We start from the raw sequence: 17,778 nt of genomic DNA on the forward strand, positions 1-17,778 counted from the left end.
ATATTTTTTGCTGCTTTCAAATATTGATCAAAAATGAAGAAAAAAAAGTAATTGCTGATATCATCAGCATCAAAAGAGCTACATGCATTTTGATTGTAGATGGGGTGATACCTAAGGATAGCTTCATGCAATATTGGTCCAATGACATGTAAAAACCATATTGAGGATTCACTGGAACACTTGAATTAGTTATTTTTGCGTTATTGCTTACAATATTTTGCAAAAAAATTCTGCATATGGACTTATTTCCCCTTGATATATAAAATTTACAAAAACCTCATGTTGTACCCATACTTGAAAGAGCTTCACCTGTTGGCATGAAATGTGTTGATGCACAGGTTTATACAGGTGCTATTATAACTTTAATATGCATCCGAGTCTAAATTTTCAGTTTTATTTGAAAGTGATGAGGGATGATTCAAATAAACACTTAAACTTAATTTTTATAGCATGGAAATTGGCACTGGTTTTATGATGATAAAAATGATATGATGGTTTTCAAACTTTAAGTGTAATTGTTTAATTTCTTTAACTTATGATTGTGCCATTATAGCTTTGATGATAAAAGTAAGAAATACTTTGAAACTTTATAGAAAAAGGATTTCTCCTGGTGGCTGGTATATTGATTGAAGATTAAAGAATTGCTATATTGAACCTTTTCAGACATCTTGACATTGTTATATGGCACTGTTAGTTTGCAGCCACGTGACTTTGTTTAATGTAGTACTTTGTCTGTGGTCGTATAAATGGCAATACATTGCAGTTAGAGCCACATTGCTCCAAGAAACTGTAGTTTGCATGTAGAACAATGTTGATCCATTGAGCCTCTTGTTTGTAATCAGCCTAACATTGCTCCATGGAGTTCTAGTTTACAGCCTGAACAGCAGCCATAATAACATTGATATATGGAGCCTCTAGTTTATACAGCCCCATGACATTGATATATGGAGCCTCTAGTATATACAGCCATAGTAACATTGATATATGGAGCCTCTAGTTTATACAGCCATAGTAACATTGATATATGGAGCCTCTAGTTTATACAGCCATAGTAACATTGATATATGGAGCCTCTAGTTTATACAGCCCCATGAGATTGATATATGGAGCCTCTAGTTTATACAGCCTCATGACATTGATATATGGAGCCTCTAGTTTATACAGCCTCATGACATTGATATATGGAGCCTCTAGTTTATACAGCCCATGACATTTAAGGGTTGAGTCCATTGTTTGTGGCCAGTATGATACATGGCTCTACACAGCATTAAAACTAACATACTGCTAAATGGTACATCTAGCCTGCAACCAAGACTATGTTGATGTAACAGCTGTCTTTTGTTATGGGCACACCTGGTTGACTACAAGTATGAGCTAAACTGATGTGATCTGTTATGACAGATCATTGTCTTGTCTAGTACATCAGGGATATTGGTATTTTGTGATAGTAAGCATATTAAATGCTTATTGGTAAAAAATCACCTTGCCTCAAGTTTGCAGCTATCAATGACATTGCTGAATGTAAATACTGCTCCAGTGATGTGAGGTTCTACTATTCAACCTTAGATACTGCTCCAGTGATGTGAGGTTCTACTATACTACCATAGATACTGCTCCAGTGATGTGAGGTTCTTCTGTACCACCATAGATACTGCTCCAGTGATTTGAGGTTCTACTATACTACCATAAAAACTGCTCCAGTGATGTGAGGTTCTACTATTCAACCTTAGATACTGCTCCAGTGATGTGAGGTTCTACTGTACTACGGTGGATGACAGGTCATTGTCTAGTCTTATACATCTGGGACACATTTCCAAAGGAATTTTCTGACATTTGACATATTGAGTATTTGATAGTAAGGAAACATTTTGTGTATGAAGTTGACCTTACTGAAAACCAACTACTGATATTTACTTTTTGTGCAAAAATATTATTGATCTGACCTAGATTTTAGGCTCATTTTTTGCTACCCTGTATTATATACTGTTTTTTTTTTTAAACTGACTATTGGTTCCTAGATCATGCTTTTAAAAACAAGTGATTCATTGAGTAAATGCTATTTTGTTCTAGTCTAACAGTATATATAAAACCTTAGTATGTAAGCATGTAGAAGAAAAAATACAGCACAAAACAAGTCAACAGAAGCAACAGACTAAAAAGCATGTCCCCTACTTGGAAACATTGTTTTGACTGGGACCAACTAGTATCAGTAATTACTATGGCAACCTAGTGATAAATAGTACTGGAAGTATATTATCCTGGAGTGTTTATGTTTTATTCATTGTTTGTTTCTTCTTTTCCGCTGACATCAGATATATCTGTCAGTGATATGGAGTTGTCAGTTCATTGTCTTGTCTATTTCATATGGAACATATCTGCATTTACAGTAAAATCTGGCTAAAGCAAATCTTCTCCGGACTAAAGATCCTGTTCTCAGGGCTATCAAGTTTTCAAAAAGCAAATGCATGAGATTTAGCAGAAGTTTAAAAGGTCAAAGGTAAAAAAAAAAAACAAGAGATCATTGGATTATCTTCAAAATGTGTGAGACTTGACAGTCCTGGATCACTCAATGTCACAGTTCATCACATGATTGGTTTAGAGAAATAATGGTTAAAATATCTTTTTTCATATTTGTTGTGTACTAATTTTTGCTACTTTTTCAGTAGATAAATTGTCCTCATGAAAGTTGTTTCTCATACTTTAAAATGTTCCATTAAGTTATTTGGCAGAGCATGCAAAATTAAGCAACTATGAATATCAACATGTTTTCTATTATTTTAGATTCTGTTAATTCAGGTTTTAATGTTTGTATTTTACACAGATGTAATAGAAACTGTTTCCTGCTTGGATCATCAAAATTTGTTGTCAAGGCTAATTCTACATGGCATCTTACTGTCTTGTCTGTGTACCTCTGGATAACAAACATCTGTGTGGGTAGCTTATGATTGCTTGACATGTCTGCTTACTTGAAAAAAGCTGCAAATTGAAAGCAAAGTAATTATTAGCAAAAAATAGACATTTGTCTCAATTACTTTATTTTAGTTTTAATTGTTATTGTTTTTAGGGGTCTCTCTAAAAAAAAGTTCTGAAATAATGAGGTAAACCTGTATTTTGAGTAATTTAGAGCTTTGAAAGGGTCTCCTTGGATATAAATGATAAAATGAGGGTGGGTTAGAAATGGGGCAGGAAAAGGATGGGTTGGTTGGTGTGTAAATTATCAGTTGCAAATTTTATTTGCATGAAATACCATAAGACGTTTATTTTAGTGCCTGAAAATTTGGCAATGTTTAGGCAAAAAAGTATGCAAAAATTTTTGGCTATTCTAATTTGGCAGATGCTAAGATGTACTCTAAGTACCTGACCTCAGAGTAAAAATTTCTCAAAATATATAATGCAGTTTTTAGACAGACCACTGAATTACAGCACAAAAATTACCTGCTGTATGGTCAGCTATGATAATGGACACTCTGACCAATTCATATGAAAACTTTAACTTATGTTTGTGAAACAGAAAGGAGGTGTGTCAAGTTTCTGCTCAAATACATTTTCTTTTCTTAGACTTAGTAATATGGTTTTTGGCTCTACCTATACTTGTACACAAATATTCACTTCTCGACTAACGGGAATATGCTAGACTTTCTATGGCACTCGCTGTAGGTCAAAGAAGTAAAAAAAAATATGGGTTTGTAAAATGGCTCATACAAATGTAAATTTTATGGTATTTCATGGATGTGATTTTAAAAAAATTTAACATTTATAGGAAGGCAAAATCAGCAACTGAAAAATTGCTTACTTAGCACCATGTTTCAGCAACGGTAACTATACATTGAGTTCTATATTGAGCTGTAACAGTTTCCTTTTTTCCTGTTAAACTACATGCACATTTTGTGATAATTTTATGAAACTTGACCAGACAGCATTGCCACAGGTAAAAGTAGACTGATACAGTGATTTATTGGGGAGTTTGGGTGGTCATGAGTATTTCTGCATGCTGATGAATTTCTATCTGACACCAGTCGTAATTTATGGATTTTTCTCCATTAAGATTAAGTGTTGAATAAACATCTTATGTAAAATACACTGCAAAAATTGTATCTGTTTCAATAGTTACAGCATCTGCAAACTGCAAAATTTCTGACTTTCTCATGGCAGAAAAAGCGAAAAAATTTAAAAAGACATGAAACTCCAAAAACAGGTGGGTAAAAAGTGATTTGTTTTCAATATGATACTATTTTTCCATCTTTAACAGTACTTTGGGATATGTTTCAATTATGTAATAATTTTCAGAAATTACTAGAATTGAGATATTTTATCTCGAACTTTCATCGAGGATAATCTGCTAAGATTTGTCATAATTTAATCTAAAGACTTTCACTACCTGAAACAAATCCAAAAAGTAACTAAAGATTAATAGCAAATTTTTTCTCCCATTCATAAAAACAATAGCTTTGATCTTTGTTTTAGCCAATCAGATTACTGATAATGTTCGTCTGCTACAGCATCACAGTTATTGTGCATTTGAACAATTATTACTCACTTAAGACTGTGAATCAGTGGGATTAAACTAATAATTTTGACAACACTTCATATTTTAACCTTGAAAAACCTTAGTTACATGTATGATGGTCTAAGTAAGAAGGATCAGGTAACCTCAGGTGACCTTTTCTATGGTCTTAGGATATAGTTGTGACCTTAAGTGACCTTTGATATGGTTTTGGAATATATAGTGACAGTGTGGGATGCTGAGGAACCGAGGATTTGTACCCAAGTTGAATACAATTGTCAGGTAGGCTAATGTAAAAATCTCGATCTTTACTCCCCCCCTTTTCTGTACTATTTTCAGACTTTCGTAATTATCTGACTTATGATATCTGGTATTTATATTAAGATATTACATGTAGTTCATGGTTTTTTGGTATCATTCATGATCTAAATTTGTAAATATCATTATGAGTTAGTGGCAGTGATGACTTTTTCTTCATTGGTGACATGTCATATGGACTTCAGAAATAAAGGCAACAACTTCTCAAATGTGATCCATAAAAATAATTGAAATTGTTCTTTCTTGTCCAGTGACTTAACATATCAAAGTCTATTAATTTTGACGATGTTTATTTATGATTTCATTTGAAAAAAATGTCCCTCTCTGCCCACAATATGTTCATAGCACTGATATCAATGAATGAAGATGGAGATCTTGTAATATACATTTACAAATAATACAGCTAGTTTCTTCAGTTGCTAATTAAAGGAAATTCTTAATGTGTGCTGACCAACATTACATATTTTGAAATTTCTATATTCAAATTGTCATAACTCTTAAAAAATAGACATTTAAATTATTCTGTACATGCATTACATTGCATAATTCCTGATTGTATGCATACTACCAATTAAGTTTCGTGAAGTTTATTAAATTCTCTCAAAAGAAATCTGGGCTTGTGAACCAATTCTAGAGGACGTATTTCTAACAAAATTTTGAGGATTAAAATTTTCTTGATTTAAATTGTGTCCTTACTACCTACCAAATTTCATGAAATTCTATTCAATAGTTTCAGAAAAGTTGCTTCAGCAGAATATATATGGAAATTCCTAAGTTTGAGGGCCTGAAACAAATTTGTGATGTCAAAATTTCTTAAAAACAGAACTTCATATGGTGTTCCTACTACATACAAAATTTCATACAAGTCTGTTTAGAAGTTTAAGTGCAGTTGTGCTGGCAAACTGTAATTGACAGAAAGACAAAGTGACAAGACAAAAATAAAATATTATGTCCCCATTCAAGTAGAGTAAGACTCATTCACCCAAGTTAAAACAAGTGTTTTGAATCATACTTAAAGGATTTAGAGGTGATGTAAATATGGACTTTACTGAATCTTAAATCCATAAGAATTATTTTTGACCATATTTAGACTAGTCTAACAAATCAACTGAGGTGAAAACAAGTGTTTATTATATTTTATTGTTGGGAGAATGAAAATGGAAGATTCTCTAATCCTCATGATCATTTAAATATGGATCTTTTCTGGCATCAATGTAGAATCATTGGAAGTCATATTAGCTACATTCATTTAATGAAGTGTTCATAGGTATGGAAAAGAGGGGGGATTCTTTATAATCATTAAATATGGATCTTTTCTGTCATCAATGTACAATCATCGAGAGTCATAGCCACACTCATCGACAGAAGTGAAAACAAGTGTTTATTATAATTTTAGAATAAGGAGGTGGTGTTAAAGCACTTAATTACTGAGTTACGTCAAAACATCTGTTGGTAATTCCATAGCTGCTGCTACCGAAGATTCATCTATTTTCTCTGTAAACTTTAACATTCATAAAACAGAAGTGAAAGCATCTCTTGTCTGCTTGATTGTTTCCATAATATTTTGCTTGTGCAGATTTTTGCTTTTGTTATCTTGCAGCTGAAGTTGAAGGACATTTGTTTTTGACCTCTTTCTCTCTCTTTTTTTTTTCTTTCAAGATTTTGGCACTCATGTGTTTGAGATTTAGAGATCTGTTTGTCTCTTACACAACTTTTTTCAATAGAAAACCCTTTTATAAGTAAGACAAAATACATAAAATAAGAGTACACGCACACTCAATATAATAGGAATAGGATTTATCTTGATATGAAGGTTCCACCTCCGTGGTCTCAGTGTAGTAAATGACGGATGTCATGGGTTCCATCCCCATCCAAATCACAGTAAAGTCCTTAAAATTGGAAGTCAGTGCTTTTCCTCAAAGCACAAGGGATAGAATGATAACTTGTTGGCTCAGAGTCAGAGTATTGTGTCGGAGTGGGGTGGCATGACTGACTGTGGGCTGTTGCTTTTGTGAGCAAGTGCAATAAAGATCTAGCTCAACTTGTCAGTCTACTACAAGGCAGGGTCTGTTCAATTGGTCCTTGTAACATTGTCCATAAGACATTGAATTATAATCATTCAATTAATCATTTGATATTCAAGTAATAATGTCAAAGGTCAAGAGTCAAGTTCAGTGAGCATGAACTTCTTTAACAGAGTTTGGTCATAATCTGGTGACTAAGATCACTGACTTTTTTATTTCTTTCTTGTCACCCTCTTAATAGTGTCTTGGTTCAGACTTCAATTTAAGATTATTAAGCATGATCAGTCTGCTGTCAAGAATGGCACTTAGTTGAAAGTTTTATCGCATTTGTTTAGAGCTTGAAGAATGTGTTGACTGCAACTGGAGGTGTTTTTGCTGTATTTCAGAAGTTGTCACATAATCCTTCCAGTCTTAAAAGAAGCTAATCAGCCCCTGCAGTGACTGCAGAATAATTGAATCTGGTAATTGTTTTTTGGTAATGAGGATTTATGAGAAGTAAATTGGTGCAGAATGAGAAGTTTTTCTAATGAGAAAAATGGTGTTTCTATGATGTGTAATGTTTGATGATGTTTACTGTTTTATGGTCTTTACAGATTTCTCTGAAACCTTTATTGTATAGTTCTTTGACAAATTTTAAAGTCCATTTTGATTGTTATGATGGGATTTAGAGTGACTCACATGGTTGGCACTCCTAGCTTGATCAAAACTTAAGAAAAAAGGGAGTATGCTTTAAAAACAGTGTTATATTACTCTGCTGATTTTTTTTTAAATATGAAACATGAAATAGCATTTATTTAGATAACTTTATATGATGATGTATATACAATAATATTTTTACCCACCTTAGAAAACAAAAAAAAAATTCCTTAATGATAACCTAAAAATTGAACACTTGACTTTTATATGGATCTTTATGATATTGTACCATATGGTTATATACCACAAAAAAAGATTCCAAGACATTTTTGGCCATAGCCCTTACTGCTTAGGAAAAGATTTAAAAAGGGCATACACTTGAAGACTTATAGTAACTATTTAAAGTTCATATATGTATGTGGATCTCCACAAAAAATGCGTCTCACTAAAGTTAAAGGCTGGAATAGATTTTGGAGATGAGAACTGCACCCATGAAGGAATGGAGGGTCAAAAGCCAACACTATTTTAGTTTTCAGACAATAACATGGGAATTACATCAAGAATAACAATAAAAATTGGAGTTCTAGTTTAAAATTTTCAAAATTCAGACCACTCCCGTCTAAGTAGAATTCAAATTAGTCAGGAAATCATGAGTTACACAAAGTTACTAGAATATCTAATTTCTTTTAATGAATGAAAATTGTTACATAACTCTTGCCATGCTGTAAACAGCAGCCCCCTCCCACCCTTTATAAATAAGATTGAAATCTGAGTCACATCTGTGTTTTAGTGAATATTAATTAACATAAGGAAACAAAGGTCATTTGCAACATCACCATGTGTTTTTCAGAGACCACCTTGCGCTGGTTTTTATGAAGTTACAGATTTATTTTTATTTTGAATCATAAATCAAAAGTTTTTGGAGACATTCGTCTTGGGAATAAAAGATATTGCAGGAAATAATTGCTAATTTATCACCAAATCTAAATTAAGATTTGAAAATGTATATTTTTTCTTTCTAAGTTGGTGTTGAAAAACATTTGATACATGAAAAAAAGTTGATAATTGGATAATTAAAAATTGGTAAAGGTTTCAAGTGCTAAAGCTTATCTCTGACAAACAGATAGTTGACTATAAGAAACACCAACTTTAGAGGAGTCTAAATGTCTCCTTTTGATGAATGAATGCTAGGAAATTGGAAATAAATGTGTGGTCATCAAATGTATTCTTTTGACCATACAAAGGAAAGGGACATCAGTCAAATTCCAATTTGGCTTAAGATTGAACTTTACTTCAAAGCTTGGTAATCTAGACTATGCTGATGTCATAGCCTGCTTATCCAGCACAAAAGATCAGATGCAGAAAAAAAGCAACACCCTGAACATATTTGCAACAACAACCGGGCTGAAGATATACACTGCAGAAACCAAAGAAATGAGAATGGACACCAACACAGACTAAATATAGAAATAGACGGTGTGACAGTAGAAAATGTTATATAATTCATATACCTTGCTGCAACAGTCAGTCACAGAGGAGGAGCAAATGAAGATATATGAAGGTGGCTAGGGCATGCAAGAACAGCCTACCATATGATAAAGTAGCCAAGTTGGAAGAAAAACCAAGATGAAGCCAACATTATGTTTTGATATATGGAAGTGAAACCTGCAAGAGATTAAAGTCACCTTCCTCTACATTATTAGAAACATTTTATAAATATACTGGCCAGAAAAGATCTCGAATACTGAAGCAAGATAAAGAGCAGGGGTAGAAAAGAATAGTAATAGTGTAAAGAAAGGCAGTGAACAGGACATGTCTTAAGGATGGATAACACCAGGAATATGAAAATCCCACTCAGCAGGGCCCCTGAAGGAAGGACTTAAGGAAAGAGGAAAAAAGGAAGACTAAAAAAATGTGGAATAGAACTGTGGAAATGTAATGGAAAGCTAGGGTTCAAGTCTTGGACAGACACATTGAGGATTGCACTGTATAGATCAAAATGGGAAGGACTTGTTCATGGTCTCATTCTCCAAAGGAAAACAGGGAATTAAGTAAGTCAAGTCAAATTCCAATATGTATAAGGATGGCTACAAATTGGGAATCAAACTCTGTATATACCATCTGTATGATTCAAGGTTTTAACCACTTTTTGGAGATGAATATTTCCTCAAATTTGGACATTTTATTGCTTGTTTTCCACTGTATGACTATGGTGTTCTTCTGTGCCACTGTATTGCCTATTTAATAGATGAAATAAAGGATAAAGAAGTCTTTTGTGCAGTTTTACTGAACTTACTTTTTATTACTTTGAAACGTAAATCAATTCTTCAACATGAATTTTCAAGACCCTTCATACATGTATTCTGTTCTGTTTCTGTTGGCATCTGCAGTCTGAAATGTTACCTGAAATTATCAATTTAAAATGAAGGTAGTTATGGTATCAATATGGTTCTGCCATAAAGTTGCCATTATTTCAACTCTTCTTAACTAGTTCTATTTGATCTGCTAATACCCCACATGTAAAACAGATCAGTTGCCAATCACCATTTCCCAAATTAGTGCCACTATTACACAAATTTACAAACAAAAAATCATACAACCTTGAAAAGCCAATTTATGAACAGGTACGTCTAATTACCAACTTTTTACTTGAGTAGGATCTTTTCTCCAGATCAAACTTTGGGTAAATTGGCAAAATATTGATAAAATCATGTTTTTTTCTGTGTTATATTAATGAAAATTCTTCTCTACCTGGTCTCCAGCTATGTTTCTATGGTATTGAGTGAATTTTCCATACATGTGAATTTTCTGGTAGAATTTAATCTGATCTTGCATGAGCAAGTGGTATATTAAAAGCATATGCTGTAATACCTGGAACCAAGATGGAAATGTTAACTTGTTTATAGAATCCTAGGATATTTTTTGGTATTTTTTCAATTTGAAAAACATGCAACTGTTCTCTTAAGTCTGTTGACTTTACTGATGTACATAAAATAGTATGCCTAGAATTTGTTCACGGTTCATGCATTGCCTAGATATTACATGCTACAAGCCTTGAATTATCGTAAGTGTATTGAATATAAATTGTTCATAGATTGTGAGTGGTGAGCAATGAATGGATTGAAATCAAAATGGAAACAAGTATGGTAGCCTTAAAGTTTGTCAAGAATTAAGCCCAAGTAAGGCTCCCTCCCATTATTTGAGCGAGATTACTGAAAATTTTATTCAAAGGAATCAATAAGTTTGGCAAGTCACTTGGTTTAAGTGATTTCATCAAGTTCTAATTGGAAAAAAATTGTGGTCAAGAGCAACCAAGGGAACCAAGATTTTACTGGAAATCAAAAGAATGTAATTCAGGGACAAAGACCAGATAGGGAAAACACACAACAAAGAACATTAAATAACCAAGATAGTATTGTACAAAGTAACTCGGACTCCACTAAAAACTGGGGGCATGGATCAGGTGCACTGGTAGGGTAAACCTCCTTTGCTTTTCTAGGAACACCCAATGAGTTGCCCCTAATAAGTCAAGTCCATGGTCAAAATATATTTAACTTTTACTCAAATAGAAGTTTGTTTATAACTTTTCGAATTATTTGATATGATTGAATATGACATCTTCTCTGTGGGAGGTAGAAAGGTTATATGACTTTGATATTGATCCCTGTTTATCTTGTCTACTGGAATCTTCAGATCTAAGCAGGATGCCCTTGATCTTTTGACAAATTGACCATTTTCACTGCTGCTTTAGAGGTGAAGTCTGTCAGATAGATTATGGGTTTATTGGATAATAATCATGCAGGGCAGGTCTAAAGGCACCTTTCAGAAATGAATCTAGGCTATTCTTTTTAGTTTTCAAAACAGTTGATTTTGTTAATATTTCAGTGTTTAATTTTTTCTCAGCCATTGTCCAATCAAGATTATATTGTTTTACAAATATTAATTAAACATTTTATACAATATGAGAGAAGACAGGGTAAAAGGAGACAGGGAGAGAGAGAGGGCAGAGAAAAGAGAAAGATATGACATGTCTTCCCCTCTACAATGGTAATATTTCTCAATTATCTAAATCTAGTTGTAGGAACTTACTTCTTATCACCTTGTCTATGCATGGATAAACCATTTCCTATCAGATGTACCTTATTATGTTACACAGTCCCTTCTCAGAAACAAAATTATCCTCAATTTTTGTGATTGTTATTTACACTAACAGAATACTGGTATATTATCTTGGATGATAGGAACAATACAGTAGACCAACTTGAGCTGACATTTTTTTTTCATCCTGGTGGGGTTGTTCATATCCATTCTCTTAATATTGATCACATAAAGTGTACATTCTTTGTGGTCATCAATGATAATTATACATTAATGAAAATTTTGTTGTGTTTTAGTATTAACAAGCTCATTACAGGCTTCATGTAGTGAATTTCTTACTGTTCCTAACAGATTTGTTTTTCATATTAACCTGTTACAGACATGTCGGGAGTTGTCACAGGACGAAGAGCATTTGTTGGTAAACCCTTCACTCTGTGTCAGTCAGTCTGTCTGTCAAGTCATTCTAATCTGTTCCAATATTCTGACCAACTGTTGAGCATAATTCTGGTTGACATGATTGTGTCTATTTCTAACTATCTTCTACATAAACTTTCTCCAATGTCTGTTGGGAGAACTTTGATCATGGTATAGCTTATATAATTGCCTTGACTTTTCCGCCATTTCCTATTTTATAGTGTTACCAGCTAGTCTGCACTTAGATAATTACTTTCATATGTCTAGGGGTCATATTATATTAGATGATGCTCTATGAAATTGTTTGATGTATTTTCCTAGTTTTTATGGCATTTCATGTCATGATACTCTTGTTATAAGATAAATTGTTGTATGAAAAGGGGAAGCAACTCAGAATTACTTTTGTTTATTTTTTGTTTATTTCTTAGATCAAGTGATGTAAGATGCAGCTCTATGATAAAGGTTTGTTTTATGATTTGATTTTTTTTTTTTTTATAAAAATCGACATTTTGTTTCTTTTTGTTTGGTCCAGGGAAAGGGAAATAACTTGTATTAATTTGTGGAGTACTACATCCTGATAAGGCAGAATTGAAAAACAATGAATCATCCTTAGAAAAAAAACCAAATAAATTTGACAACATGGGAACATAGTTTATGGTCAGTTGGAGATGAATTCAGAGTTTGTGTATCTTAAAAGTGTCAGAGGATGCTGAAAAAGAGTTTAATATAATGAAAAAGAAATGAATGCCATTTCTGCATTTCACATGACATTTTGAATAAGATTTCATTTTTCTTTTTCCCCCCTCCACATTATGATTTACCCACGGCCAGATTCTTACAGAGAATAGTACTTAAAAGTCTCACTCTCGTGTATAGTATAGACAAATGAGAATTAGCTGTACTAATGCAGAAGTGATCAATAATCCTCTGGCAGTTTAAGGAGGTAGACCTAGGGTGTAGGACACAAATCTTAGAAATCATTGGAACGTTTGTATTCATCTTTGTACATCTATCTCATGTAAGCATCAAAGTGGCTTGGAGTGATTTCATTCTGTTACATAGAAAAGCTTGAAAGGCTTTGGTGAAATTGAATATGATACAAACATATCACTGATTTGAAGAGTTATGTCCCTTACCCTAAGTCTACCTCCTTAAATAAACCTTCCAGTTGGACCAGGTTTATCTTCATCATTAACAGTTGCTTGTGACAGCTACTTAAAACTCGAAACCCCCTTAGAAATGTTGGTAGGTTGTTCTAATTGACTGTTTTCATCAAGTTCCATGCAGCGACAGACATTTGTTCCATCTTTTACTGTCCATTGCAGAATGGCCTTTTGAAATTTTCATTTTTAAAATAAGATGTTGTCTTACAATTTGATAATGTCGCATAAAATCATTCACTTTTTCCTGACTTTGCAAGGTTCTTGTATTTTCTAAGAGGGCTGGCAGAAGCATCTAGAGTCAATTTGGAATGTCAGATGCTGTTTTGGAGCTTGTGTTTTCATATGTTAGCAGATCAAGCCTGATCCCTTATAAACCATCTAATAACTACCAGTTTTTCAATATCTAGCTTCCTAATTTGATAAAGTTTTGTTCCACTGTTTTTTACTAATAGAATAATTGACTACAAGATATATTCTCTGTTCATAGATAAGTTAAACCCATTTTCTGCTTTAATTATCAAGGCAATGCTATTTCAAATTGACTTACATTAGTTGTGTAATGTCTGTCAATAAACTAGACTAGTAGATCACTAAAATCTGTATTTTATCATAGAAATCAAACTTGAATTTACAGACAGATGCAAAAAATAATCAATCTTGAATGAAAGTCAGGAAAATAGTTTACTATATTCTCAGATTAATTCAAGATTTGAGTTTGCACTTTAGAAAGTGGAAAGTTTTTTGTGGAGCATAGCATATGAGGATGACTTTTCTTTGGCTATTTTGACCATTTCGTGGTAGTTATGCAAGATTTACATGAGATAATTTAAATGAAAGCATAAGATTTGTGTTTTCTGCATTTCAGATTATCTCAGTGTTTCAGTTTTCCTTTTTCATAGAATCTTTAAGAATCTTTAATAATTTCGTATTTCATGGCGTCTAAGATAGGTATATACCCATAATGTATAGTTATAGATTCTGTGTCAGTAACAAGCTTTTAATATTCCTGCTGAAAAAGCATCTTGAAAACACACAATAGATGATAAATTGTAAGTTTGATGGATGCAATGTTTATCTGTTAAGTGAAGATTTACTTCCCTTTGAAGTTTGAAATCTATTGTTTTAAGTTACAATTAACATCTCAGAAAAAATAATTATTGGTAATCCTTTATAACAATTTTTGCAATTTTATGTTCTGCTTGTCAATGGTGCATTGTCTGATGTGCTGATAAAGGAAGCTATTATTTTGCACTGTTTCTACTTGAGTTTTACACAGTAAAAAATTGGTTAATGTTATTAAAACAGAATTTTGCATTCAGGTAAAATTTCTTGAGAAAAAAGGAAGTATTGGGTTTTTCTTGAAAAAATCATGCATGTTTTGAGTTGTAAAAAGCTTTTTCTTTTTTCTTTGAACATTTTCATTTTCCAAATTGTACCAATAAAAGGATATTATCTGGTTTTGATGAAACCTTTTCATGTTCTTGATGTAGGTGAACTAAATCTAGCTCACCAAGCTCAAAAAAGTGGATTATTTAATGATAAAACATCATCTATATAGCGAATTAACAGAGTTGTTTTTTTGTGATTTAAATTATTTGTGCTCTTCAGTTGCCTAATATGTTTAAGAACAGTTTGGTGTGCAAAATTTGTTACAGAAAGTACAAAATATAGTTTAAACTTTAACTCTTTGAATTAAATCCATTTGTTTTGTTGAATGTTAGAGATTTTAGAGTCCAATAATTTAAATTGGTGCTTAGTATGTTGAGTTAGTTTTATTAAGGGGAAGTAATACACTTTGTAAACCAGAATTGTTGTAATATAAGTAAGATGATCAATAAACAAAAAAAATCTTTGATCTGAGGCAAATGTTATGATCAACTGAACTACTGGCCATATCATTTCTGCTACCTTTGTAATTGTTGTCTATATAAATTTATGTGTCCTAGTTATAGACTTGCTACAAGTCCCCCTCTCTTAAATAAAGAATAACAAACTGTTAAAAATAGTTTCCAGTTGCAGTAGAGAGCAGACAGAAGTCAGGTGCAGAATCAGGCAGAGGCACAGGCAGAGGAAAAGTTAATTTTAAGGCATTAAATATTTTTCACAAGTTCTATCTCGAAATTTTTTATTCTATCCCCTACCCTGAAATCCTGGACCCTCCCCTGGGCTTGGTTTAATGGTTATAATAGGTTGATAAGATAAGTTTTCTGTAATACATATGTAGCAAGTCAAATTATGATTTAAGGTTAATCAAACATATGGGGTTGAAAATGATAAATAGAGATGTTAATAGCCTCCCCCCCCCCAAAAAAAAAAAAAAAAAAGGAATTGAGTAATGTAAAAAAGTAAAGAAAAATATTGAAGACAAAACTTTCCATTACAGTCCACCGTCAGTAAAAATAAAATTATTGCTATCTAAGATAGCCATAGAAAAATTGGGTAGCTGTACATCATTATAAAATTATATTTTGAACTTATGTAATAAAAATAGGTAGGATATGAAGTTATCATCTACTCATTTGGGTCAAATTTTCCCTGAAAAGGGGAGTTAGCAGTGCGCCCTCTTGGATTGCTAAGGACAATCAGTTTTTTTGGATTTGATACAGCACATTTTAGTGTTTTTTTTTTCTAATTAGAATAAGCGAGAGAGAAGAAGTCACCATGATACTATAAGATTTAGTTGAAAAATTGTCCCTTACATCAAAAGAAGAAATTAATTTCTATAAATAAATTTCTTAATTACATTGGCAAAACAATCATCTGGTTAATCAAACACACCTTAAGCATGGTAAAGTGCTGATTTACCAATGAAATGGTGAACTTTGTAGCATACTCCAAGGAGGACCCTTTTAATTTAGCAAGGATATGAACGATTTCACAAATCATCAGCAGTGCTATTATTTTCTGTACAGAAAAGCAAAGAGAGTGGTAAAAATTGGCCTCACTCCAGGAAACTTCAAATGTCAATGTTTCAAAGCAAGTAAATAGAACAAGTTTTTGAAGATGAGCAACTTTTACATAAATATAAACAGACTGTTATCATTTGAGTATAATTAACAATCTCTTTGGGTTACTCCAAACTGCCAATTACTGTATAATGTAGAAATTTTGGGGAAAATTTTTGTTGAAATGTATAGCTGTCAAAATTTAAAGTATAGGAATCGAGATAGTTCATTTCTTTTTTCTTTGAAGTTTTGATGTGTTAGTAGTTATCTATTGGTTGAAAAAATGTTGAGGCTTTGTAAATCACATTAAATAAAAATTTGGCATGCGATTTGATTGTTATGGGTTCCCAAGATTCATTCACAATTTTGAACAATGGCTTGTATGATATGATGTCTGTTTCTTCTCTAGGGAATTATGACTTTCATTTACTTGTGGTCTCCTAGGTCAGGTGCACATCCAGAGAGGTTCCAGAAAAAGGGGGTTTCAAGCTAATAACAGTCTACTATTTGCTAATGTTTGCCCGAATTTCCCTTAAATTGAAAAATTTTCAAACAAAAGAGAAAAGGGGTGAGGGCTCCAACCAACCTTTGGGACCCTTCCTTGTGGATTCATCACTGGAGATATTAGCTGTTAAAGCCATGTATGCGATCCTTCTTTTGCAGATATTTATCAAAATTGGTTTGTAGTAATAGTTTCTTGCCAAAGTTCAAAATAGCAGGAAATTGTGAATCTGACATTGTGATGATATTTCCAAAATATGTTGACCAAAGTAGATGCCAGATTTATTTCATATCCAGAAGATAATCCTTTGACAAAAATGAAGAGGTGGCATGTAAACTGACTGATTACAGTAAGACCTGTCTAAAACAATTCTCTCCTTGACTGAAGGATTTGTTTGGTTACAACAGGTTCAAAACATACTTAAGCTGTAATGTTTGGGCTTCAAAGATGTCTGGTTTCCCATTTTTCTGGTTTATCCAGGGTTCAGTTACCATAGATTTCACTGTACTTGTTATATGCAATAACTTTTTCGATGATTACTGTAAACTGTGAAATTTTCCAGGTAGTTTTATGTTTAGCTATTTTTCGCAGTAATACCTTTACTGCAAAAATTCAACTGTTGCAAATATATTCGTTGAAGAATGTTCTAATGTGATTTGAGAAAAGATCATGAATTGAAAGCAGCACGAAAGTAGATTGATTGTAGAAATTGTGAAAAAAAGACAGCACAAAAATTTGCAGGTTTACAGTATATATACAGTGAAACCTGTCTACACAGAACCCCTTTTGGACTTTAAAGTTTGTTTGGTGTAGTCAGGTGTTCAGTTAACCAAGGTTTAAAATATATTTTAATTAATATAAGGGACTTTACAAAGTGTCTGATTTCGACAGGTTTTCAGGTTAGTCTGGGTTCAGTTTTGACAGCTTCACTGTATCTAAAATTAAAGGAGTAATATTTAGGGAAAATGTCCACACAATACAATCTTGTTGATGAAGCATTTAGCAAAGTTTTAAAAACATTTCAATTTAAAAGAGTGTCAATTGCTTTTCCGCTATTGTTCTTATTTTAAAAAAAACCATTGTCTTATAGGTTCAGTTGTACTCATGAAAACAGAAAATAAAAAAAGTTGATCTTATTTTTGCATGATATTGCAGTTTAATTGTTACCATGTAT

General features: G+C 32.6%; 1 protein-coding gene across 17 annotated transcripts in view; it reads left to right on the plus strand.

Moving 5' to 3' along the window:
* LOC148613349 (neuron navigator 2-like) overlaps positions 1–17,778 on the plus strand; it is a 295,727-nt gene that overhangs the window by 101,554 nt on the left and 176,395 nt on the right. Inside the window, exon 1 of one of the 17 annotated variants that reach the window (XM_088586746.1) lies at positions 4,489–4,786. The exons of the other annotated variants lie outside the window; for them this stretch is intronic. Within the exon in view, the coding sequence (XP_088442872.1) occupies positions 4,709–4,786 (78 nt within the window). The 5' untranslated portion in view covers positions 4,489–4,708. Of the gene's footprint in view, positions 1–4,488; positions 4,787–17,778 lie in introns of those variants that run through there. 17 annotated transcript variants of the gene reach the window in all.

This window comes from Perna viridis, chromosome 6 (genome assembly GCF_037379345.1).
Source record: "Perna viridis isolate PV_CMFRI_1.1 ecotype Kerala chromosome 6, ASM3737934v1, whole genome shotgun sequence".
Classification (NCBI taxonomy): domain Eukaryota; kingdom Metazoa; phylum Mollusca; class Bivalvia; order Mytilida; family Mytilidae; genus Perna; species Perna viridis.